At 60.2% G+C, this 25,332-nt stretch overlaps 8 protein-coding genes across 8 annotated transcripts; all 8 read left to right on the top strand.

Annotated features, from left to right (window-relative positions):
• Window positions 1–1,847: 1,847 nt before the first annotated feature.
• On the top strand, window positions 1,848–2,780 carry LMJF_14_0400 (conserved hypothetical protein; the record flags this gene model as incomplete). The annotated part of the gene is made up of 1 exon (XM_001687587.1): window positions 1,848–2,780. The coding sequence occupies one exon, from the start codon at window positions 1,848–1,850 to the stop codon at window positions 2,778–2,780; it is 933 nt and encodes a 310-aa protein (XP_001687639.1).
• A 2,915-nt stretch (window positions 2,781–5,695) lies between these two features.
• LMJF_14_0405 (conserved hypothetical protein) lies at window positions 5,696–6,271 on the top strand (the record flags this gene model as incomplete). The annotated part of the gene is made up of 1 exon (XM_001687588.1): window positions 5,696–6,271. The coding sequence occupies one exon, from the start codon at window positions 5,696–5,698 to the stop codon at window positions 6,269–6,271; it is 576 nt and encodes a 191-aa protein (XP_001687640.1).
• Window positions 6,272–6,909: 638 nt separating this feature from the next.
• On the top strand, window positions 6,910–10,110 carry LMJF_14_0410 (conserved hypothetical protein; the record flags this gene model as incomplete). The annotated part of the gene is made up of 1 exon (XM_001687589.1): window positions 6,910–10,110. The coding sequence occupies one exon, from the start codon at window positions 6,910–6,912 to the stop codon at window positions 10,108–10,110; it is 3,201 nt and encodes a 1,066-aa protein (XP_001687641.1).
• A 1,146-nt stretch (window positions 10,111–11,256) lies between these two features.
• Window positions 11,257–13,710, top strand: LMJF_14_0420 (conserved hypothetical protein; the record flags this gene model as incomplete). The annotated part of the gene is made up of 1 exon (XM_001687590.1): window positions 11,257–13,710. One exon carries the CDS (start codon window positions 11,257–11,259, stop codon window positions 13,708–13,710), a length of 2,454 nt encoding a protein of 817 aa, XP_001687642.1.
• Window positions 13,711–14,537: 827 nt separating this feature from the next.
• LMJF_14_0430 (conserved hypothetical protein) lies at window positions 14,538–15,854 on the top strand (the record flags this gene model as incomplete). The annotated part of the gene is made up of 1 exon (XM_001687591.1): window positions 14,538–15,854. One exon carries the CDS (start codon window positions 14,538–14,540, stop codon window positions 15,852–15,854), a length of 1,317 nt encoding a protein of 438 aa, XP_001687643.1.
• Window positions 15,855–16,574: 720 nt separating this feature from the next.
• LMJF_14_0440 (conserved hypothetical protein) lies at window positions 16,575–18,227 on the top strand (the record flags this gene model as incomplete). Its single annotated transcript, XM_001687592.1, has 1 exon — window positions 16,575–18,227. One exon carries the CDS (start codon window positions 16,575–16,577, stop codon window positions 18,225–18,227), a length of 1,653 nt encoding a protein of 550 aa, XP_001687644.1.
• A 2,676-nt stretch (window positions 18,228–20,903) lies between these two features.
• LMJF_14_0450 (conserved hypothetical protein) lies at window positions 20,904–21,890 on the top strand (the record flags this gene model as incomplete). Its single annotated transcript, XM_001687593.1, has 1 exon — window positions 20,904–21,890. The coding sequence occupies one exon, from the start codon at window positions 20,904–20,906 to the stop codon at window positions 21,888–21,890; it is 987 nt and encodes a 328-aa protein (XP_001687645.1).
• Window positions 21,891–22,760: 870 nt separating this feature from the next.
• Window positions 22,761–24,140, top strand: LMJF_14_0460 (cystathionine beta-lyase-like protein; the record flags this gene model as incomplete). The annotated part of the gene is made up of 1 exon (XM_001687594.1): window positions 22,761–24,140. One exon carries the CDS (start codon window positions 22,761–22,763, stop codon window positions 24,138–24,140), a length of 1,380 nt encoding a protein of 459 aa, XP_001687646.1.
• Between the last annotated feature and the right edge of the window lie 1,192 nt (window positions 24,141–25,332).

The raw sequence follows: 25,332 nt of genomic DNA on the forward strand, positions 1-25,332 counted from the left end.
CCCCGTCTGCCGCTCGCTCTTGGCGTGTGTCTGCCTGTTTTCCTTGTCGGCTCACTCTGCCCTCTCCCTTTTCCTTCTGCGCTGCCCCCCCCCGACCCCTCTCCTCCTCCTTCGGTCTCTCGCTTGCTTTGCTTGCTCGCGTCTTCTTGCTCTCTTTTCTCTCCCTCAACCCACCCCACCCCACCACCACCGCGGTGCCGCACACACACACACACACGCACACGCCCGGCACCACCGCTACTCCCCCCTCCATGCGCCTCCTCTTCGTTTTCGTTTTGCACTTTTATTTTTGCCTGCAGAAGCACTTCCACCGCAACGCAGTCTGCGTTTCTCCCCTAAAATCTCGCTTACAGGCAGTCCACCGCCACACTGTGTGCCGCCCGTGTGAGTTATGCTACCCCCTTCACCCCTCTCCTGGCATCCCCCCAACTCTGGTGCGTGTCTGCGTGCCCGCACTCACGCTGAGCTGCAGCATGTGTAGAGTGCGCGAAGGCATGTCTCTTGTGCTCTTCCTATTTTCTTCATTTGGTGCCATGCTCTCTCTCTCTCCTATCTTCTCTTCCTATTTTTGCTGTTGCTCCCGAATAGGGAGTCGATAAGCCGGGCACGTCACGATGGCGCACGCGGAGAGGGGTTTCTCGACCAGCGCCTCGCCTCAACTTTTTCTTCCCTCCCCTCCCCTGCTCTCTTCTACTTCTCCTCCCACACCATTTCCTTGCGTCTCCATGCAAGCCGCGTTCCTTCTTTGCTGTTTTCTGTTTTTCTTTTCGTGTGCTTAACCTCCCTGATGAGTGGTGGATACACGAGCCCCAGTGTGTGGCATCTTGGCATCCGGTGCCCCCACTCTCTCTCTGCGAGGAGGCGGAGCGGCACCCCACCCTCTAGCCCTGCCCAATGCGGGGCCGCTTCCGGTCGTGACAGGGTCCAGCGCCCACGCCGGCGGTCAGGTCCTGGACGGCGCGGCGCCGGTGCGACCCGCGGCCGTGAACACGCTTGCACGATTTGTATGATGGGCAGCGTGTCAGCGTGACTCGAGCGTACCCCACACCTGGCCCTCACACTGCCCTGCTGGTGGTGGGGAGCGGGAGGAGCCACCCCGAGGAGGATGCAGCACGTGGCAACCGGCACAATGGTAGCTGCTGTGAGGCAACCTGCGGGGCGGGTGGTGGGTGGGGTTTGAGGCAGGGGCTGTGCTCAGATGAGTGTGTCTGCGCACAGCCGTAGCGGCGTGCCTGCCGCTGCTTCAGATCACGCGCCTGAGGTCTGTGCCAGGGGGAGGGTAGAGTGCTGTGTAACGCGTGCTCTACGGTCAGAGGATGGTCATGTTGAACAAAACCTAAACCGATACGTGAAGCACCGCTGCCCCACACCTGTGAGCGGCGGGGACTGCGTGTGCGTGCATGTGTTGATGTATGCCTTTGCGTGGCGGTGGAATGCGCTTGCGGGCAGCCATCCACGTTCCCTACACCGCCATCCGATGGCCTATCTCGCGTCACCTCTCCATCTACGTTGTTCCCTTCCGCCACCCACCGCCCCCTACGCATCTCCATGCAACTATGGCGAACGCACACGCGCACACACCCCTACCTTAGCATGCTTGTCCCCCACTCTCTAGTGCCTTCCCTTCATTAGCCTCCCACCCCTGCCCACCGCTCACGTCTCTCACCATTGTCACCGCCAAGCGTCCCTCATCCCTTTTCCCCAGTGGTCCATATCCCTCCTCCCCTCCCACGGCTCCCTGCCCTACTGCGCGCCGATACATAAGCACACAATAACACACCCCCGCGCCTTCATTCGCACACGCCACCAGTGCCCACGCGCAGTACACTATACGCACCAGAGAAGCAATGGGTCTCCTCGGCAAGGAACGCGCTGGCTCCTTCAAGGCCACAGACAACTCGGGACGCCGTTTTCTCTGGACGATCGATAACTTCTCGCAGTTCCCGCTTGACGCGACTCTCGACAGCGACAATGTCACTTGCTTCACCAAAGTAAAATTTCACCTGCACATGACCCTATGCGCCAGCGGTGCCGTCGGCATCTACATCCATTACAAGAAGCCGCCGATCCCGAAGTACTCGTACTACTTGACGAACTCGAAGTGTGAGGAGATGCGCCAGCACACAGCCTACGCCATCCCCGAGGATTCGGAGCGCTGCGGTCACTGGAACGTGTGCAGCCACACGGACGTGAAGGAGTTCCTCGGGGAGGATGACAAGCTGATTGTGCATTTTTGTTTTGATGACGACACCCTCGTTGTGAATCAGCTCGGGCAGAGTGATATATCGGTCACGTGGTCGATTCCGAAGCTGAAGATGCAGAACCTGTGCCCCTACTCCTCACGGGGCTTCTTTGTGGGCGACGCGTTGCTCGTGGCCCGGTTGGACATCAAGCCGAAAGATGGCCATACGGGACTTAAGTGCGCCCAAAACAACGTGGCCACGTACATCATATTTGTCTTCTGCCGAAAGGGCAATGTCCCGCCACACAGCATCGAGCTCGTGGACTCCTCCGGCAACGCCTATCATCGCATAGAAAGGAACGGTGATCAGTCGGCGCTGACGGCGCTGGTGGACCGCAGTGTGGTTGAGAAGAACGTCGGGAGCGCCGGCTCCCTCCTCATTAGAATCAACTTCTCCACTAGTGGAAACCCGTTGGATTTCCTGAACATGCTTAGCGGTCTCGGCAGCGCAGAAGGTGAGCGGAAGGGCAGCACCGGCGATGGTCGGTCCGTCGAGGTGGGCAACAAGAGGGAACTGTACAATGTCATGGACGACTAGAGAGCGAGGTGAACGGATGACGGGGCAGGGGAACTCTTGCGTGTCGGTGCGTGCGTTCAGTCAACGCGGCAGCCTCGTGTTCTTCCCCGTCTGCCTGTGAGTACACTGGAGTGCACATGTGTGTACAGGTGTCGATTCACGTGCACTCATACGTGCACAGGTCGAGACTTGTATGGATATAGCCGATGGTGGATGAGAAAGGGAGGAGCTTAGCGAGTGCTCAGCAGCCAAAACGGCGCGCGGACAAGCGAAAAGAAAGAGACCGCAGCAGCAGAAGAGGAGTGAAAGGGGGGCTCTGGGACCGCAGCAACGAGCAGCGGGAAGGGGGAACGAAGGGAAGAGGGGAAGAAGGGCATCGGCACTGGAGCCTACCTACTATGCTCCTCTATCTCTTGTGGGACCCAGACGCACGCGCGAAGCGACACTGATCTCCCGATGCCCCGCCCCTCCGGTGCTCCCACCCCATCCTGCTGCCTCTGTGTTCTCTCTCTTTTCACTTCCTTTGGACCTTTTATGCCGTGTTTGCTTGGCCTCTCCCGCTGCTGCTCTATTCCTGTCCTTGATACTGCGTGGCTTCGCCGTATTGTTGTCTATCGCCCTTTCTTGTCTGCCTTATCGTTCTCTCCCGGCGTGGTCACCCTTCCCCCCCCCCCCACACACCTCTCTCTCCCCGTCTGCCGCTCGCTCTTGGCGTGTGTCTGCCTGTTTTCCTTGTCGGCTCACTCTGCCCTCTCCCTTTTCCTTCTGCGCTGCCCCCCCCCGACCCCTCTCCTCCTCCTTCGGTCTCTCGCTTGCTTTGCTTGCTCGCGTCTTCTTGCTCTCTTTTCTCTCCCTCAACCCACCCCACCCCACCACCACCGCGGTGCCGCACACACACACACACACGCACACGCCCGGCACCACCGCTACTCCCCCCTCCATGCGCCTCCTCTTCGTTTTCGTTTTGCACTTTTATTTTTGCCTGCAGAAGCACTTCCACCGCAACGCAGTCTGCGTTTCTCCCCTAAAATCTCGCTTACAGGCAGTCCACCGCCACACTGTGTGCCGCCCGTGTGAGTTATGCTACCCCCTTCACCCCTCTCCTGGCATCCCCCCAACTCTGGTGCGTGTCTGCGTGCCCGCACTCACGCTGAGCTGCAGCATGTGTAGAGTGCGCGAAGGCATGTCTCTTGTGCTCTTCCTATTTTCTTCATTTGGTGCCATGCTCTCTCTCTCTCCTATCTTCTCTTCCTATTTTTGCTGTTGCTCCCGAATAGGGAGTCGATAAGCCGGGCACGTCACGATGGCGCACGCGGAGAGGGGTTTCTCGACCAGCGCCTCGCCTCAACTTTTTCTTCCCTCCCCTCCCCTGCTCTCTTCTACTTCTCCTCCCACACCATTTCCTTGCGTCTCCATGCAAGCCGCGTTCCTTCTTTGCTGTTTTCTGTTTTTCTTTTCGTGTGCTTAACCTCCCTGATGAGTGGTGGATACACGAGCCCCAGTGTGTGGCATCTTGGCATCCGGTGCCCCCACTCTCTCTCTGCGAGGAGGCGGAGCGGCACCCCACCCTCTAGCCCTGCCCAATGCGGGGCCGTTTCCGGTCGTGACAGGGTCCAGCGCCCACGCCGGCGGTCAGGTCCTGGACGGCGCGGCGCCGGTGCGACCCGCGGCCGTGAACACGCTTGCACGATTTGTATGATGGGCAGCGTGTCAGCGTGACTCGAGCGTACCCCACACCTGGCCCTCACACTGCCCTGCTGGTGGTGGGGAGCGGGAGGAGCCACCCCGAGGAGGATGCAGCACGTGGCAACCGGCACAATGGTAGCTGCTGTGAGGCAACCTGCGGGGCGGGTGGTGGGTGGGGTTTGAGGCAGGGGCTGTGCTCAGATGAGTGTGTCTGCGCACAGCCGTAGCGGCGTGCCTGCCGCTGCTTCAGATCACGCGCCTGAGGTCTGTGCCAGGGGGAGGGTAGAGTGCTGCGTAACGCGTGCTCGACGGTCAGAGGATGGTCACGTTGAGCATTGTCTGCTTAATAGATATGTGTTTTAGGTGGTCGTGTGCGTATTCGTTCTCGTTTCTCGTCGCTTTCGTTTCGTTAGCACGTTGTCGGTGTGCAGGTGAGCTGGAGGGAGCGAACACGGCGGGCGGGAAGGCACTGGCGGTAGAAGCGCAGTCGTGGATGACTTTCCCTCATGTGCACGTGAGTCTGTGGGTTTGGTTAAGTGTTTGTCGGTCAACGAACACATCTGATGCCTAGAACGACCGCCGCGGCGCTGGACGATAGAAGGGACGATATAGGGGCACTCTGGTGATGGTCGTTCTATGGTCTGCGCGCGTGGGTACAATGAGATGCGACGCATGTTCGTATGGCAGGTTTTAAAAGGAAGTTTTTTTGGAAATATGTCGTGAGGGTGGCGACGGTATAGATCTGTGTGTCGGTGTTCACATGGGACACTCGCCTGCACAGGGATGCATGGGGAAGTGGAAGGGTTAAGGGTGGGAGCACCGTCTAGTTCACAGGTTGCGTCCTCGGTTGTGCGAACGCTCTTGGCGTGTCGTTAGGAGAGCCCTCCTTTTTCGCCGCTATCCTCCGCGCCCTTGACATCGCGCCTGCTCCCTAAACCTCGCTCGCCTGGTTTGCATGACGGGACAGGAGGTGTATGTGCGCACTAACCACGCATGCACGCAAACTGCACATGTCCCTCCCTTCTTCTTGTGTCTATCGCACCCTCTCTACGCATGTTCCTTCGTGTGTGTGTGTGTGTGTGTGTGTGTGTGTGTGTGTGTGTGTGTGTGTGTGTGTGTGTGTGTGTGTGTGTGTGTGTGTGTGTGTGTGTGTGTGTGTGCACATACAAGCGTCGGCTCAGGCGTCTTTTTGGTCTCCGGTAGCACGGAATTGTTCACGTCCATCAAGGTAGGTACCACCCATCGCGCCGATGGTGGCATCACGAGATGCCGCTGTTCTCGCCGCTCTGAAGCAGCTGGAGGACGTGCGTGAGCGCCTGCACAGCGCCCTTCGTGAAGCCGCCTTCAGCTTCACGACTGCGCAGCGGGAAGAGGAATCGACGCGAGGCTGTTTCGTATCCTTGGATGCGGTACCCACGGCGCAAGGCACTCTCGAAGCCCTCGTGTCTCTCACACAGACGTCCGCCACTACCTCGACAAGTGGTGTCGAGGAGACCGGCTGTGGCGAAAGCGATGAGGCTGCCCGAATCCGCAGCAGCAGTTGTGCGTGGGAGATGCTGCTGGTAAGCGGTGACCGAAGGAAGAAGCAGATGCCCGCAGCTGCGTCACAGCACGCACCCCCCGCACCCAACTGTGGAAGTGAAGCGTCAGATCTTTTTCCTCCAGACCCGATCTACTACTTTAGTGAGTACCCCTCCAGTGCCCTGCGAGAGTGCCAGGAAGCGTACAGGCGCGTGTTGCGCTGCGCCGTCGAGACTGTGAATGCGCAGCAGCGGGCGCTGGCGGAAGCGGTGGCAATGACGATGACAGATGCACAAGAATCGTAAGGCCGCTCTTGTATCCGTGCATGTGTGTGTATGTTGGTTAGAAGCTGCATTGAACGCTGTCCTTGGTCTTGTGTTGTGGGGTGGTGTGTGTGTGTGTGTGTGTGTGTGTGCGTCTTGCTCACTGCCTGTGTTCGTGGTGTGCCTCTCGGGTCAGTTCCCTTCTTTCGAGAACAACTCGAGGCAAACTCAAAAGTACAGACTTGCGTCAGACAAGGCACAGGACAGGGGCGGGGGGTGTCCGAGTACCCCATGAAGAGCTGGTGTGCGTGTGTGTGAATGCGTATGTCGGAGCCTGATCATCTCTTCGGGTCGACTCCGTTCACCTAGGTCTTGCAGACACACACACACACACACAAACATATACACATATACGCACCCCCGCTCCCCTCTCTGTCGAGGAGGCGCGAAGAGAAACCCCGATGGCTGCAGGGCCGACTCTTCTGACGGTGTGGCCTGCCTGTCGGTGTGCGAGCATCGTCCGCTTGAAACCTCTCCCGTATGTTCTCTCCCTGCCCATCCCTCCCTCGTTGACGTCTCGCACACAACTCTCTGGTGCACACAAGGGTGTACGCCACTCACCAACGCGATCCACGGCATCTCGAGAAGCTCTACGAAGCGAGCAAATAAGAGGTCGACTCATGGGGCGACCCGACGGTTTCTTCAAGAAGCTAAAGGCGAAGGAGAAGCGCGCCTCCTCGCGCAAGCAGCGCGGCACCAGGGGTGCCTCCAAGGAAGACAGGCGTCGCAAGCACAATGAGCGGGTGGAGCTGTACGCGGCGAAGCGTGAGGCGGAGCAGCTCGCGGCGGTGAGTAGCTCCAGCGACGACGAACCGTCGACGGACTCGGATGCGGAAGAGTACCGCCACACAAAGTCGTTGCGGAAGCTTCAGAGGCTGCTGGGGGTGACGCCATCCTCTGGCCCTCAAGCCACATCACACAAGCGTGCCCGCCGGCAGCCCACATCCGCGTCACGCCTCCGTGCCAGTGACGACGATGAGGATGAGAAGATGGCAGATCCATGGAACAGCAGTGGCGATGACGACGCTGACGACGCAAACGCGAGGGAATCGCCCTCAGCTGACGGCAAGAGAAATCGTCGCCCACCTCTGCAGCGGCGTCGCACCCGGCATGAGCCGGATCAAGCGAAGGCGAGCTCCACGTTCGCCAACGACGACGATCTGGACGGCGAAGACTGGCGATTATACTTGGGTGGCGCTAGTGACAGCGACGACGACAATGAGAGTGCGGAGGGCGGTCTCGAGGTGGACGGAGAAGCGACGGAGCTTGAGGAAGAGACGGACGACGCTGACAACGTCGTTGACAAAGACCTTCTCATGGACATCGACGACGCCGACGATGGTGACAGCAACCATGGTAGCGATGATGACGAGGGAAGCGAAGACGACGACAATCCGCTCTTTGAGCTGGAGCAAGGTGATGGCGATGCTGAAGAAGCGGGCGACGATGATGATGATGGGGCAGATCTCTTCGATGATGTGATGATGTACGACGACGAGGCGGAGGACGACGAGGACGAAGAGCGGGAGGACACCTTTGTCGAAGACGACGACAACGACGCGGCGGAGGGAAAAGTTCGGGAGAGGGACGCACAAAGGCGTCTTCTGCTGGAACGTTTCGAGCTCAGCACAAGCAGCGTCTCTGTTCTGCAGCGGTGCGGCATTGTTGGTGTGGCCAACGACACAAAGGGCAGTATCAGCAACACCGTTGTGTTGACAGAGAAGGATGAGTGGATGCGCAAGTACCACCTCGATTTACACGGCACGCTTGATAAGACGCCGCTGAAGCCACTGCCGGTTCCACATGCAGCGTTGGAGCTGCTGGCCGAATCGAACAAGCTTCTTCAGGTGCGCGCGGCTGAACGGCTGGAGTCGACTTTAGATAAGAAGGAGCTGGGCATCTTCTTCGCTTCCCCGGAGGAGTGCGCCGCAGTGCACCCCGAGAACGTCGCAGTGCTCGCCACGGCGCATGCTCAGCAACACCTGCTGCACGCGCCGTTTGACGTGAAGCGGTCTGCTGCTTCGTTGCCGCCGCCGTCAACACCTCAGGTAGCAGAGCCATGGACGGAGTGCCCACCGTACCTTCACCCTGTTTTGTGGGAGAAGTGGACGGCGTTCCGTGCACACCGAAACCTGCCGACGTTCACCGCGGAGGAGCGTGGCCTGCTGGATCTTCTTCAAGGTTACGCGGACCTGCTGGACACACTGCACTGCTGGCAGAACAGCGCGTCGCGGCGAGAGATTTTTGTATTGCACCTCCTCAACCACTGGTTTAAGGCCCGATCTGTCGTGCTGGCGCATGATGCGCTGCTGGCAGAACAGCGAGAGAAGCAGCGGCGTCGCCGTCGTGAACAGCAGAAGAGGCGAAACGGAAACGGCGGAGCCACGCTGGGCCGTGACGCTTTCGTTGCCGATGCCGAGTGGCCTGCAGAGCGGAGCTCCCCGGGCAGACAGGGCCGGCAGAGCAAGAGCAAGGGTAAGGCCGCTGCAAGCCAGCAAAGCAAGCCGAAGAAAGTGGCGAAGGCCGATGAAACCAGCAGTGAGGCCGACAGCGAGCCGCAAGCCGACTATCTGGACGTCGATGAGCAGGAGCTCGAGCTGCGCGACCGTGGCTTCAGCAAAACACGTTTGTGTGTGTTTTGCCCGCTGCGCAACCACGCCTATAAGTTCGTCTACTCACTGGTGTCCATCCTGCAAGCTGACCCGTCCAAGTGCCCTAAGCTAGCGATGTTCGAGCAGGACTTTACAGAGATCGAGGAGGCCGTCGACCCGACCTTCAAGCGGCGGCCGCGCGATTACCAGCGCGCCTTCGAGGGCAACATCGACGACTCTTTCTGCGTGGGGTTGCGGCTGGAGCCAGAGCTGGTGCACGTCTACTCGCACCCCCTCAACAGCGACGTACTCCTGTGCTCTCCACTTGGCCTGCGCCGCCGCATCGAGAAGAACGGCGACGTTCTCGTGTCGCTCTCTTCCATCGAGGTGTGCCTGCTCGAGGATACGCAGATGCTCTTCCAGCAGAACTGGATGCACGTCACGGCGGTGTTGGAGCTACTCAACAAACGCCCAACCGACACCACGCACGGTCTCTCTGATCTGCGCCGCGTCTACGCGTGGGCGCTGGAGGGCAAGAGCGGCCGCCACCGCCAGACGATCATGTCGACGGATGTGTGCAACGCGACGATGCTGTCCACATTCCGTACAGCATCTGTGAACAACTCCGGCAAAATTGTGCTGCAGCGTCGCGCCGACCCCGGCGTGCTGTCACGTGTGCTGGTCCCGGTGCGGCAGCACTTCATCCGCTTCGACCCAAGCTCGCTGGCCACCGTTGACGATGACCGCTTCGAGTTCTTCACAAAGCAGGTGTACGAAGCCAAGATCAACGCCATGGCCGAGCGTGACGTCCGCATCATCGTTTTCGTGCCCTCGTACTTCGACTTTGTGCGCATGCGCAACTACCTCCACCGTGAGTACCGCGAGAGCTACGTGGCGCTGTGCGAGTACACCTCGCTAAAGCAGCAGCGCAAGGCTCTTGGTCAGTTCTCCGACCTTGAGCGCCCGGTGCTGCTCGTGACGGAGCGTTTTTACTACTTCAAGCGCTACTTCGTCAAGCTGGCGGAGGCGCTCATCTTCTATAGCCCACCAATGTTCCCCGAGTACTACGCATCCCTCACGAACAGGCTCGTGGCGACGTCGCCGAACGCCTTCACAATGACACTCTACTGCCGCTACGACACCCATGAGCTGAACCGCTTGGTAGGCACGTCGCGCATGTTGCAGCTGCTCGAGCGCGACTCCGGCGTCTTTTCCTTCGTCACCTCGTAGGGGCGACGGAGACGCCCCATAGCGAGAGAGAAGAGGAAGGTGGCGTAACGGATGGAGTCAGCGATGGTGCTGCGGAACACGGTGACGCATGCGCGTGTAGGTGTCTATCGGTGCCGGGTGCCCGCGCGCACGGCCCACACCTCCTCCTTCTTCTCGCCTTGTCTCTCGCTCTGCCACCAGCGCTCCTCCCCCCTCCCCCCTCCCCCCCTTTTTTGTGCGTCCACGGCCCCCTCGCTGGGAAACGACTAAGCAGGAGGTTGCATAAGCAACCGGATAACGGCACACCGCCTTCTCGTTCGGCCTTCGCCTCGCTTTCCCGAACAACACCACATCCCCTCACACAAAACAGCATCCACACCCGCATCCCCATCGCAGACGGGTGTCGTGCCGGGTGCGTATGGTGAGCGGGACGTGGAGGGCGTGGGGAGTCGAGCTCCCCACGCCCTCCACGCTCCCACCCGCGCCGCCTCCGTTCCTGCCTACGCGAGATATGCTCTCGGCACCTCAGCAAGGAGCGGCTACGGTGGCGGTGGGAAGAGCAGCGATCTCGTCCTATTGTTTGTGTTTGTGGTGCCTCTCATGCAACTGCTTCAGGGCATATGGCATCCTGAGCACCCTTCACAGACCTCTGCGCCGGACATAAACACACACACACACATACACCTCTTTCGCCTGCTTCTTTCTCCCCCTCCTCCCCTCTCCCCTTCTTTCTTGCTTTGCCCGGTGGGTCGCATGGTTGGCGGTCCTCAGCGACGTCCTTGCAAACGCCAGACAAGAGAACACCTGCACATACATACATACACACAAACATATATATATATATACACATATACGCGTATACGCAAACGACCGCCCAAAAAAAGAAAAACGAGGGGTGCATTTGTAGACGAGAAAAAGGTTTTCGTCTGCCGCACGTGCTCTGATCCGCCGATAGCTGGAGTGAGGGTGGGAAGGAGGCGATCTGTGGGAAGCCTTTTCCTCGCGCGCTGCTGCCGCTCATTTCCACCCACCCGGCCTACCTCTTCGAGAGAGAGGCAAGCGCCCTAGGTGCTCGCTAGCATCGTCCAACGCACAGAGACATTATAGATAATCTGCCTTCAAACGGGCGTGACGGTGGGCCACAGCAAGCATTCCTCACCTGAGAAGATGGCCAGCCCTGCCTTCGAATTCGTGCAGGGCAACGAGCGCCTTGACTGGGGCGTCCTGGTCTCCATTGATGTGGAGCGGCTGATGAAGTCCACCACCGTGGACACGCTGCAGCGCATCGTCGAGAACATCGCCTTCTCCCGTGTCACGCGCGATGAGGCCGCCCTGTTTACGCCGGACCACATCCTGCACCTCTTCCAATTGTGCCAAGTGGTGATTCAGTACCTGGTTTACTCACAGGAGATCCTCGCCGAAATCAACGTTAAGCTGAACGACCAGATAGAGGGACAGCAAGCCACGGCGCAGGAGCAGGAGGCGCTGCTCCAGCGACTCTCCGACGAGACTAACCTGCTGAAGAAGCAGGTCAAGACGCAGCGTCGCACGCTGCTGGCGTACGAGTACAACGCGCAGGCAGCGTTGGCGCGCGGGCTGGCCGGCAGTGGCGCTGCTGGTGCGGCTGGCGTCCCTGCGACTTTGTACGTCTGCCCGTACTGCGGGGATGAGTACCACAAGGCCGAGTCCATGCAGTCGCACCTGCGCAAGAGGCACAACACGACAGCGGCGTCGCCGAGCTTGCCAGTCGCCGACACTGCTACCTCTCACCCGCCGCCTACTGCGGGTTCGCAAACCGTTTCTCCAGCCCCTGCTCGTGGTCCAATCGCAACCGCGGAGGCTTCTGAGCCGCTCCAGCAGCTTCGCCACCGCGTGGAACAGTTAGAAAAGGACAAGGAGGCGATGGAACGGCAGCAGCGTGAGAACCTGCTACTCATGATGCTCGGCGCCACGCGGTCGAATACAACGTCACCCCCACCACAGCAACCGCAGCAGCAGCCAGCACCGGCGCCCACCAGTACGAATGTGCAGCCGCCCGTTTCACCACCGCCACCGTCGCCGTCGTCGCCGCTTCCGAGTTTGACCGCGGTGCCGTCCTCGACAACAACCGAGACGGCAGTGAACGTCATCCCAGAGCATCTGAAAGGTATACCCGTCGTGCCAGACATCAGCGCAATGATGAACTACAACCTCTCCTGCCAGCGCGAGGCCTCGGAGAGCGCACTGCGACGCCAATTGGTAGACCTGGAGGCTGAGATACGAGCTCTGAGGGCGAGCAAGCTGGCTGCAGCGCCAACAGTGCTCACGGAAGCCCCGCCGCCGCCTTCGCCATCCGCAGCGGCTGCTGCCTGCTCGCCAGCCACACCACCGTCCACCCCCGGTCTCGGCGTCACTGCATCCAAGGACGCTCCCGCCGTTGGGCGGCCTGCGTGGGTGGCGGAACTGGAGAACGCACAGAAACGCCAGCACCAGCAGCAGCAACAACAGTCCAGCGTCTCCGCAGGTCCCCCCTCTCTCGCACCGCCGTTGACGCCGCCCCCAGGACCGCTACCGCTACCACAAGCAGCAGCCACTCCAATACCACCACCACCGCAGCAGCAGCACGTCTACGCGACAGGAGCCACAGTGCCCTCCCTTGTGCCGCCGCCGTCGCACTCGCAGTCGTCTTCAACGCAGCCCCAGTTCACCTCCGCAGCGGCGCCGTCGATCCAGTCGGTGCCTTCTCTTTGCGCGCCGCCACCCTTGCGGTCCAGCTCCCCGGCACCGCAACCTAGCTACAACATTCAACAACAGCAGCAACCCTCACCGGCGGTTCCGTCCCCCACGCCCTCAGTGCCAGACCTCTCCGCCCCCGCCATCCCGATACCCTCTCCAACCACGGCGCCCACAACTGAGGGCGGCGCACCTCCAGCTGCAACTCCGACACCATCCGTAAGTCTCCCTCAGTCGCCACAGGTGCATCCGAAACCGTACCACAGGGTGGATAGCAGCACAAACTCCAGCCTCACATCCACCTCCACAGTGCCGCCGCACCGAGCTGTCAGCAAAGGGTGGCCAGGCACTTCGACCTCTCTCACTAGCAGTGCCACACCTGCGATGGCGACGGCGGCATCAACCTCAGCGACAACGATTCCGCTGCCATCGACGACCTCTGCCGGTGCCCTCGCCCCTGTGGTCTCCTCTCCTGGACTCGGGGTAGGGTCATACTTTTCCTCTTGCACCCCTGTGCCTGCAGCAGCGGCGCCGGCACCAGCGCCGCTCTCGGTTATTCCGCCGCCCGCCACGCACGACAGCAGCACGCAGCACAGCCCGCCGCCCCCGGTCACAGCGCCGGAACTTTCTGCGCCTCATCCAATGCCAGTTCCAGCGCTTCGCGTGACAAACACGCCCCTCTCTCACGCGCCGTCCCTGCCGGTGCCGGTCTTGGCAAGTGGCACCCGCGGTGGCAGCATCGGTAGCTGGCCCCCACCAGCGCCAGTGCCGAGTGCTGCCAATGCGCCGGTGCCAACACCGTCGGCAGTGCCTGGGGCCATCAAGTCCTTCCGGGCATTGAGCAGCAGCAGTAGCAGCAGCAGCAGCAGCGGCATGCGCTTCCGCGTAGACAGACGCTACGAATTTTAGCGCGCGCTGGATCGAGACGGAGGGCGGACAGCCCCACACGTGGCGATATACGAGATGAGATTCACTTCCCAAGGGCTGATGGACAGTGCCATGATGCAAGAGGAGAGAAGAGGTGTGCGTGTGCGTGTGTGTGTGTGTGTGTGTGTGTGTGGTGAATACAGTTGCTTGTATGCCTTTTTAGTGCTCGCCTGTGATAGAGATCATAGAAGTCCCCTTCCCTCCTCTTCTCCAAAACACACACACGCACTCGCACACCCCTTCGCTAAATCGGTCCTCTAAGCTGGGCCGCCTGCGCGCGTGTGTGCTGGAGCAGAGTGCGAAGAAATGAGAAGTCGAGCTTGGCCAAGGATGCACATAAACACGCAAGCGTCCTCGCATGAGCACGCAGACGCCAGCAGTGAAAAAGGGAGGCGTGAGAAGAGGGAATCCAGGCGTCATCTTGGCCTCCTCCTCCTCTCCCACCACTCGTTACGGTGGGGGGCGACGTCTGGGTACGCTGCGGCGGGTGTGTCCACTGGGTCTTGACTGTAAACGTCTATGCCGCACGAAAGGCGTGAATGTGGAGTAGTGCGCGAGTTCCGCATTGTGCCCTCACAATGCGCCCAAGCGCAATGAACGCGGGAATGGAAAGCACACTCACAGCAGGACGCTGCTCTCTGAAGCGGGCTAACAACCCACGTCACGCACCTCTTGCTACATCATCCTTTGACCACTTACAAAAACGCAGCCCTACCCCCCCCCGGTCTTCCTCCACCCATGTTGTCTCCGCATCATATCACCAGTGGCTTCTACTTTCTCCTCTCCTGCTCCTGCTCCTGCTCCTGTGTATGTGCGCGTGTTTGTCTCTGTGGGTGTGGGTGTGTGGCGCCATCATCAACCTCTCTCTCTCTCTCTCGTTATGCACTCCTCCTCCCCAGTTTGCATGTGGCTCCCCTGCACACATGCGAGGTCTGCAACGTGTGCCGCGGTACCGAGACCCCCTCGTCCGCAATGTAGCCCGAATGCTCCTGCGCGGCTTGCAAGAGCAGCATCATACACCGTCCTCGACAAGGCTCGAACTGGAGGTGCGGCTCGGCAGCATCCTGGCGCACACTCGCGCACGTCAGCTAGATATACCCATTCCCGTAGCGTCGCCAGCCTTGATGGATGAGACGGCGCGCAACGTCTACCAATTCCATGCTGGCATTTCGCGTCCACTGCTTCACGGGATGCAGGCGGCTCTGCTAGAGGCTGGTCTTGCCACGCGAAACGACATGGACCTGCAAGGCGGGAGAGTTGATGTACACGTGTTTCTTTCCAATGATAAACGGCTTCACTGTCGCTACCAACCGCTCCACGGGGAGACTCACGGTGCGCGCGCAGACGGCGTCAAGACGGCTGCCTCAAACCGCGAGGTGCCGCCGTACAATCCGCTGTGCCTCACCCAGAGTATCACGGTTCTGTCTGCCGAAAAGAAGAGCCGGTTGGCTATGTTGGACATGTGCTGCCCAGGCTGGTGCGCTGACCTGCGCCTCGCTCTCTCTAAGGAGACGGAGGTGCCCGTTGAGCTGACGGATGCAACGAAGGAGCGGGCGATCGCGTCGCGCTGCCGTGCGCGCACGTCCGTCCCGGTCGGGCGTTTGTTTTCGGTTCAAATGACACAGTCGATCTTCAGTCGGGATGTCTGGTGGTACCCGCCCCCGGCCGCGCGCTCCTACCTCGAGATGGACGCGGGCGCGTCATCGTCACCCCCGGCGGTCACAGGCACGACCGTGTTCGGCGTCGGCACGGTGCTCCCAACACCAGTGCTGTTTTATCCGGATAAAGCGGCGGGACGTATCGGTCGGAGCGACGCGGAGACCACGATCGAAGTCGAGGTGGAGATCAACCTGCGCGCGCTGATGCGTGAGTGGAAACGCGTGTATGGGGGTGCTGCGGCGTCTGCATACCTATCCACCTCGGCGCTTGTGGATACAACGTGCGCCGGAACGTCAATTGCAGGCGACGCATTGCTGAAGCCGTCAATAGCCACGGCAACCAGAGATGACGACGCTGATATGCACGCCACGGTATTGGCGGAGAGGGAAGACCCCTATCTCTTGCGCGTGGCCGAAGAAGTGATGGCAGTGGTGCAGCTGCTCACCAAGGTGCGCGTCGTCGAGTGAGGCTCCCGGCTTTTGAACATCCTGGTTTTGTCTGTCCGTCGCCCTCTCTTATCATCACAGTCCCGAAACCCAGCGAGACGAAGGTGCGGAACCACAAACATGTCGCACACACAGTCGTCAGGCGTCGAAGCAGGGTGAGGGAGAGGTAGAGGGTAGCAGGGAAGACGGCGGTCAGGCATGTGGTGCATGAGTGCCTCTTCACATGCGCACACACACACATGCATGTGCAGAGGTGTGCTTACGAAGGAAAGTACCAAACTCCACAACAGAACTCTCCGAATGAGAACCGCCCGTGGATCCGCACGCACTGCACCGCTGCCCCCTCTCTCTCTTCCTCTCCCTCTCCCTGCATTCCCCATCGGAGTGCATTGGCATGTATACGCACGCAGTCTCAGGGAAGAGGGTAGCAAGTGTCTCGCTGTTTTCTGTGCTGCTGGCTCATGATGACCTGCTGTCACTACTTCCCATGTGACCGTGGCGAGGCCGGCGGGGGGAGGGAGAGGTGATGCACGTACTTCTGTAACATGCGGTGTCTTCTTCCCGAGGCATTGAAACCTGCAGCTCTACTGTGTTCTCTCTCGCTCTCTGTCTCTCTCCCGCACACGCACACACACACACACACACACACTTCTTGGCCTTTGGTCTTCTATTGATCTCACTTTCACGCCACACCTCCTCTCCTTCCCCCGCCCCTCAGCATCTCCCCACAGTGGTCTCACGATGTTCTGGAAGTTTCTTGTCAGTGGCCTGGTAGGCTCGGCCTGCTCGGCCTACCACCGCGGTCCCACGAATGTCTCCCTGGCCCTCGACCCGCCGACGCTGTCCATCATTATGGACCCGAGCAAGGACATTGTCCCCATCCGCGCCGTCATTGTGGGGGGCGGCTACGCTGGAAGTAAGACGGCCTACCAGCTGGACAGCATGTTCGCCGTCACGCACATTGATGAGAAAAACTTCTACGAGCTTACCAACGATATCATTCCTATCATTACCAACCCATGGAAGGAAGATGTGAATCCAAAAGCGTGCCGACGCATGATGGTGCTGCACCGCTATTACCTCAAGCGCAGCAACGTCGTGACGGGCACCGTGATTGGTGTGGATGCGAAGCAGGTGTACCTGCGCGATGGCCGCACCGTGCCGTACGATCTTCTCTTTCTCGCAACAGGCGAGCGCAAGCCGTTTCCTTTCCAGACCCGCGAACGCACCATCTCTGGGCGGGTGCAGGAGCTGAAGCGCTTTAACGAGTTTCTGCAGTCCTGCAAGAAGGTCGCCGTCGTTGGTGGCGGCCCCGTCGGCACGTCCCTCGCGCACGACTTGGCGAGTACACGGCCGGATCTGCAGGTGCACCTGTTTCACCAACGGGCTGAGCTGCTGCCGCGCCTCCCCGGTGTGTGTCGGCGCCACGCGCAGGAAAAGTTGCTGTCGAATCCGAATCTGCATCTCCACCTGCTTACCCGCGTGACGGACATAGACGGTGTAGTTCTGCCGAGCAACGGCGACAAGGCAGCCTCTTCTTCGTCACCCGCACGGCACTCATGTGCCGGCCAGCTGGTGAACCCTCCCACCTCGAACGCGGCGGTGGCGGAGTCGTCGCTGACACTCGCCACAACCAACGCGCCGTGGTGGCGGTCGCTGCTGAACACTGTCTGGCCTCGCCGCGGCGTCGTCCCGGATCAATACAGCGTCCATTACGACACGCTGCAGAGCAAGGTGCAGCAGCAGCCATCCATTCTGCAGCAGGTGTACTACGGCAAGCGGGACGAGGTGGCGGAGTGCGGGGTGGTGCAGGCACGCGGGGTAGAAGAAGGTTTCGATTACGTCTTCGCGCTGACCGGCGACACCCCTCGGCCTATCCAGTGTGATGAGCTGGAGGGCAGGTCGAGAAAACTACCAAACATCCTGCGCGAGCACGAGACGAGAGATGGCCATTACCGCGTCAGCACACTCATGCAGTTCTTAGACCACCCAAACATCTTCGGTGTGGGGCGGTGCACAAACTTGCCTGTCATGCGCGGCTACGGTTCCAGCGACATTGAGACCCGGACACTCTTTCGCGAGCTCAACTCCGTCATCAGCAACCCCACAACAATGTTCCTGCACTCCCGCGACGGCGTTCAGCTGGCACACATGCGAATCCCACGCATACACGTCCGCCTCGGCGTCGACGACGCTGTGGGGTGCACGCCGTGGTCGGGAGGTATGACCGGCGTCTCCTCGGTGCACGAGTTCATGCAAGACCGCAGCTACCTTCTGAGGGAGTTCCAGAAGCCCGTCTTCTACAAGCAGCAGGACCAGGCAAAGGTCAAGCAGCGGATGTCGCAGTGGATGGAGGAGGAAATCACTGACATTGTCGACTTCTCCCATTGTTAGCGCAGGCCGCGCTACACCAGCGCAGCAGAGAAGAAGGGGGGAGACGTTCACATATGAACATGCCAGTCGCTATGTGAGCATGGCTGGCGAAAGGGGAGGGAAGTTAGCGGTGGCGGCGAGGTGTGTGTGTGTGTATGTGTGTGCGGACATGCATCCCCCTTTGCTCTCGCAAGCGGTTGCAACAACAACAACACCAGCGGCGCACCTCGACCGTGTGGCTTTGCAGCAGTGCGATGGTCTGTCGTGTGCGTGTGTGTGTGGGGGGGGGGGGGGGGGGGGGTGCAGTTGTTTCTTACAGACCTTAATTATCTCTCTCCATCTCCACAGCCTCTCGCTGGCGTCCTCTCTCGGAGGCTGTCGTGCCTGGAAAGCTACCTTTTCTTTTCGTTCCTCAGCTCGCAGGTTCGTCTCTGCAACGCACACGCCCATCCTTCTCTCCTTTCCCTGCCTCGTGCATGCGGCTGGAGATGGCGAACGGTTGGAAGCGTGCAGCTCATGGAGCCACCACACGGCGTGTGACCTCCGCTCGCACTTCTCTGGTTCTCCTCCCCTTTTTTATTCGCCCTTCTCCTCCCCTTTCATCTGTGATGTGCGCCTCTCCCTTACGTCATCCGTGGGCGGGGGGGGGGGCGCAGAGACACAGATGCGAAGGCCGCACCGCCGTGTGCTCCTGCACACGCTCAGACACACACACCACACACGACATGCCTTGTCGTTTTTTTCTTCGGAGACGGAAGGGAGGGAGGGAGAGTGCAACACTCTCGTGTGTGCGAACTCCGGACGATGCAGGCCACCCCCCCAGGGCAACAGAAAACGATGATGAAGGCCATCGCGGGTTGCCTTCCCACCCACCCACCCCCACCAGGAGTTCCCTCCCCACCTGCGAAACCCTCCAGCGCGTCCCCTATGCCCTTCTTCTCCCTTGATCGGCAAGTCACAACACATGTCGCTGGGCCCGTGCTGCTCTTGTGCGTATCGCTTTACGTGGACCTCGACGCGCACGATGGACCTACGCTGCGGTGCGACGGGAGTGTGATACTGACTCCCGGTGGTGGTCCCGCCTGCTGCCACGTCGACAATGCCAGTCACGCGGATGCAAGTGAATGCAGCTCTAAGGGAGGGAAGCGTACCTGCACCTCCTCTCCAGGGGTGACAGTGAGGCGCAGGCCTCGGAGAGTGAAGGAGGATGGCACAGCGGCGGCGGCAGACCGCGAGCGATGCGCAGACCCCGGCGCCGCGAGCGCCTACGGGCCGCCCCTGCTTTTAGAGTATGTGGCGCTGCGGTTTGTGCACACCGTCAGGGCCGTCTTGCAAGCACCGGTGCCATCGTATCCGCTCTGCACCCTCCACGTCGCCCCTCCGCAACTCGCGGGTGTAGGGATGCGGGACGGTGGGGCTGACGTCCGATTTTTCCAGCTGCAGGGAAGGGGAGCCGCCGCTCCCGTGGTGCTGGCGGAGCTGTCGGCAAGACGTGCACGCTTGCGTGTACACCTGCGATCACGACCAACGCTCCAGCTGGGGAAACTCGCAGACAAAGAGGAAGCCGTGACAGCGGACAACTTTCTCCTCCTCACTACCGCGGAGCTGCGATCGCAGCGCGCGGCAGCCGCTCTCCGTGGCGCTGTATGCAGACTACGGCCTGCCTTCCCTGCCCATCACACCATCACTAACTCCACAGAATAGAGGGAGTCACAGTAGCGACTCACCTGGCCTAGTGGCGGAAGGGGTGGGACGGCGTTTGCACTCCCCCCCCCCGCCTCGCCGCAGTGCTGCAAACGTGAGGAGAAGGCAGGTGCTGAAGTGGACAAGCACCTCGGGCGCAGCGTCGGGTGAGTCCGCGGGAACTGAGCTGGCGGTTTCTGATGCACCCGTTCGCCTCCTCTGACTCTTCAACGACAGCGGCGCCGCGGAGTGTGGATCCGGAGGACGTCTATGCGCACATGTGGACGCACTCGCAGGCTATGCACGGAGGTGCTCGTGCACAGCAGGGCACTGTGTTGCCGATGTTGCTATCGCTCTTATTTCCTTCTTCCCTTGTTCACCTGCTGCTTCATAGAACGCTTGCACACGCACATACATACAGCCTCGTACATGCATGCTCATGCGTGAGCTGCTGTAACGCGAGCTGAGCAGAATGCCTTAGATGTGCAGCCATCTCCTCGGTGCGTCTCGGTGCGGCGGGGGGGGGGGGGGGGCATCAGTCGTCGCTTCGCTGATGCCCATGGGTGCACATACGCGGTCCCGCTCTCTCTCTCTCTGTCTGCCGGCCCATTCCTTTCTGTCTGTGCCTCAATCATTTCGATCCTCCACCCCTACCCCTTCTCCCTCTCCGGCGCGTCCTGCTCCACCTAAACTCTTTTGTTTCTCTCTGCGTGTCCTCGTCTCTCCATCCATGCCTTCTCTCGCCGTTGAGACGCCAGGATAGCACCTCAACCACACTCACACCCCCGTTTCCCTAAGAGACCATTCTCTGCCTGTCTTATAGAGCCTGCAAAGCCCTATCGATATCACATACGTACGCACGCACACGCATGGTGGGAGCGCGTGAGTACTTGCCTGACAGTAACCTTCGCCTCTTCTTCTTCAGCGTATCATCGTCCCCAGACTTAATCGTAAAGACGGGTGCGCCGTGCGCACACACGCCCCTCCTTTCTCTCTCACTCTCTCTCCATCGCCATGGCCGACGAACGCTTTGACTCTATGCTGCTCGCGATTGCGCAGCAGCAGCAGGGCATCGACGGCATCCTGGACACCTTCTTCTCCTTTCTCAACCGCAAGACGGACTTCTTCACTCAGCCGGACATGGCGCGCCGCAGCGTGCAGCAGGCCATGAGCCGCTACCTGGCTGAAGCCGAGGAGAAGCAGCGCAAGGCGAAAGAAGCCCAGGCGGCCGCGCAGCAGCAGCAGCAACAGCAGCAGCAATCTGCGCGCACCTCTTCTCGAGTGGAGGTCCTCGAGAGCGAGGAGGAGGTGAATGCCGTGGCCGCCGCTCAGGCCGCAGAGGAGGCCGCACAGCGGAAGCAAGAGCTCGAGAGGGCGCAGCGCGAAGTGGCGGAGGCGAAGGCAAAGAAGGAGGCAGCAGGGAACGAGGCGGAAACAGGCGCGACGGAGGCCTTTGCCGACACCGGTGATGCCCCGCGCGGACTCCCGCCCACGGCTGCCAACGGCTTCGCCTATGAAAAATATATCTTCTCCCAGTCCCTGCAGGAGGCTGAGGTGCGCGTGCCGCTGCCGGCGGTAAACGTCAAGGGGAAGCAGGTGAGCATCGTGATCACGAGCAGCCACCTGACGGTGGGGATGAAGGGGCAGCCTCCCATCGTGGACGGAGACCTGTACAGCAAGGTGCGCGCCGAGGAGTGCATGTGGACCATCGAAGACGGCCACACAGTCGTCGTGACGCTCTACAAGGTAAACTCAATGGAGTGGTGGAAGACGATCTTCCAAGGCGATCCAGAGATCGACCTGCAGAAGGTAATACCGGAGAACTCGAAGCTGGACGATCTCGACAGCGACACCCGTCAGACGGTCGAGAAGATGATGTACGACCAGCGCCAGAAGATGATGGGCAAGCCAACCTCCGACGAGCAGAAGAAGCAGGATATGTTGCGCAAGTTCATGGAGGCGCACCCCGAGATGGACTTCTCGCAGGCGAAGTTCTGTTAAGTAGCTGTAAGCCCTCTCAGTCTCTCGCTCGCTCGCTCGCTCTCTGTTCGCCCCTTTTCCTTCGTTCCCCAACGCGAGCTGGTGGAGCCATAACAAGATGGTGTGTGCAGTGCAACGGACACGCTACGTGTGTTTCCCCTCCCTCCTTAGCCCCCCACCCACCATTTTCCTCTTTCATTTCTCGGATGGCTCTGTCTGTGTGGGCGCGGCAGCGATAAGGTTGTCGTCTTTCTTTCCTTTGTCGTTTTCTATTATTGCCGAGGGGTGCTGCGTCCTCGACCGGCTCCGTTCGTAACGGGGCTGCCCCCCCCCCCCTCACCACCACCACTACCACCACCGTCTACTCCACTCACAGACGCGCATGTGCTCGCCATTGCCCAGACACGCGCCTGTTTTAACGAAAGGAAACATAGTAGCTGATGCGTGTGCTGGGGCGGCGGGGACGGCGGCCTCATCACCGACATCGCCTCAACTGCCGCTTTAGCCCTACAGTATGGATTCCGACTCGCATCGACAGTCATCTTCCCCACCGGATGCCGCTCACATGCTCACTCATCCACCCACCACCCCTCCTTCCTCGGCAACCTCCATCGCTCCCCCTCGCGTTTTCCATATGTATACGCGTGTGTGTACGCCCAAACCACCCAACGCGGTGAGCTCAGCAACATAGATCGTTTCACCTTCTCGATTCCGCTAAGTGACCACTCCCACACACACCTCACGCCGCCGATGACGACGCCCCACGATACATTGCCGGCGGCAGATCACCACGACGATGACAAGTGTTGTTGTTGTTGCAAGAGTGAGATCCACATTGCGAAGCTCGAGGCGGAAAATCACCTCCTCAAGGAAAAGCTGTCCCAGATAGACATGATGCACGCGATCAGCGCCGCCAAAACCACCATCAATCGCACTATTCTGACGGCGCTGGAGGAGGAGCGGCAGTACCTGGAGCAGGCTATGCTTCCCGTGAGCTACAAGTTCCCGAAAGGAGCTGATTACAGCGAACTCCCCACCTACCCAAAGCGCCCGCACTTCGACCAGGCAGCGAAGCACCCCAGCACGCAGGTTGTCATCTTCGACGGCTGCCCCAACGACCCTTATCACCCGACCTCGATGCCCATCTACCAAACCGCGACCTTTGTGCAGCCCGACATCGAGGAGTTCGGTCCGTACGACTACAGCCGTAGCGGCAACCCGACTCGCACGGCCATCGAGACCCTCGTCGCCAACCTCGAGGGTGCCCACGCCGCCTTCGCTTTTTCGTCCGGCATGGCGGCACTGCAGACGCTCGTGACAACGCTGAACGCTGGCGACACCATCCTCGCCAGTAGTGACCTTTACGGGGGCATGCACCGTCTCCTGACACAAATCACCTCGTGCCTCGGGATGACCGTTGTGTTTGTGCCGATGTGGGACACTGAGGCGGTGCGCCAAGCGCTCGTCGATAACCCAGCGGCGAAGCTGCTGCACATGGAGAGCCCCACGAACCCACTGATGCGCATTGTCGACATCCGTGCTGTCTGTGAGGCTGCCCACGCGCACAACGTAAAGGTGTCCATCGACAACACTATGATGTCTCCGCTCCGCTGCACCCCGCTCGCCCTGGGCTGCGACTACTCCATCCACAGCGCCACCAAGTTTCTGTGCGGCCACAGCGACACCATGTGCGGTCTTATCTGCGTGAAGTCTGAGGAGGATGTGAAGCGGGTGGCCTTTCTGCAGAACGCGCAGGGAAACGCCCTCGCCCCGTTTGACTGCTGGCTGCTCCTGCGTGGCATCCGCACGCTGTCCATTCGCGTCGAGAAGCAGGAGCTGAACGCCGTCGCGGTGGCGCTGTTCCTGTCGCGTCAGAGCCACGTCGTGTCGCGCCTGCACTACGCTGGTCTGAACCCCGCAACGTCCCCCCAGATCTCTTCCTTAACTGAGGAGAACTTCTACCTGCACCGCTCGCAGACCTCCGGCCCTGGCAGCGTGCTCTCCATTGAGACCGGCAGCGTCAAGCGCTCCAACGCGTTTGTACGGGCCTGCAAGCTGTTCAAGCTCACCGTCAGCTTTGGAAGCTGCAACTCGCTGGTTGAAATGCCCTGCCTCCTCTCGCACGCATCCATCCCGAAGGAGAAGCGCACACTTCCAGTTGACCTGATCCGACTGTCCGTGGGTATCGAACAGATCGAGGATATACTTGCGGACCTAACGCAGGCTATCGCCGCCGCGGTCGCCATCCATGACAATGACGGGTCCTGCTGAAATCACCGCTTCCTTGTCGTTTTTTTTTTGGGGGGAGGGGGGGGTAGTGGTGCAGAAGAGAAATGGATGCGTGCGTGTGTGTGTGTGTGTGTGTGTGTGTGTTTCAGCGTAAACTGTACGCCATCGTCCTCTCCTCTCCTTGCAGCCTTCGTTGTTGTGCTGTCTTGCTATCTATATCGCGGCGTCTCGCAGATTCGTCTCTCCCGCCGTCCTCAGGTCGGCTCCTCTCCGCCTCTCTCTCTATCGAGGAGAGGGATACGCTCCTCGCAGCGGATATAGTGGCGTGATACGCACGAAGAGAGGAAATACGGGACCTTCACCGCGCGCCTGTTTGCTCCACACTTCTCTCACCCCCCCCAAACACACACACACACCCTTTTCCCTCCCTTCTCTTCCCTTCCCCTCCCCCCTCCTTCTCCTCTGCAGCGCTGCCATGCGTGCCGGCATCCCTTCTTATGCGTGTGTGCATATCTATGTGATCCCCTCCCTCTCCCGCTTTTTGTTTTTTTCTCTCTTTTCTTGCGGATTAACATCTTTTCTGATGTGCCCTTCTCTACTACGTGTGTGGTGTGCGTGTGCGTGTGTGTGTGTGTGTGTGTATCTGCTCGGGCCATACTGCACCCCCGCCAGCACAGCCCGAACGAAGAGCTGCACACACACACACACATGCGCTTGTATGAGCGGCAGCGACCTTCCTCCCCGCCTGACCTCTTCTGCCTCTTTCGGTCTCCCGCTAATACACCATCGATATGCAGGGGGAGACACAACGGTGGAGACAGAGCTGCCGTGCGACGGATAACACGAAGCTCTCGGTAGAAACGCACACAGTTTGGGTAACCGAACGTGTGCGTGTGTGTCGTATCCTCGCGTGAACCAGAGCAACTGCGCACGTGACCGTGTCGACTTTCCATTCCGTGTGCTGCTGTGGGAAGAAAGAGAGAGGAAAGCACTCTTTTTCTCTGTGCTGAAGCCGACAGCGCGCTCTGTCGACCCTCGCTCTCTTTCTTCCAGTGTTGTCGCCACGTCTTCATCCACCCCACCCCACCCCCCGCCCATCCCCGTGTGTGCGTGTGTTTGTGTGTGTAGGGGGAGGGGGCTCGTGTCGCTGCTTGCGTTGGATCCTTCTTAGCCGCGCCTGCTCTTACGGTGGTTGATCATCTCCCTCTTCTTCCTCGTATCGTCTTGTCTGGCA

The sequence above is a fragment of the Leishmania major genome, chromosome 14 (assembly GCF_000002725.2).
Source record: "Leishmania major strain Friedlin complete genome, chromosome 14".
In the NCBI taxonomy this organism is placed as follows: Eukaryota; Euglenozoa; class Kinetoplastea; order Trypanosomatida; family Trypanosomatidae; genus Leishmania; species Leishmania major.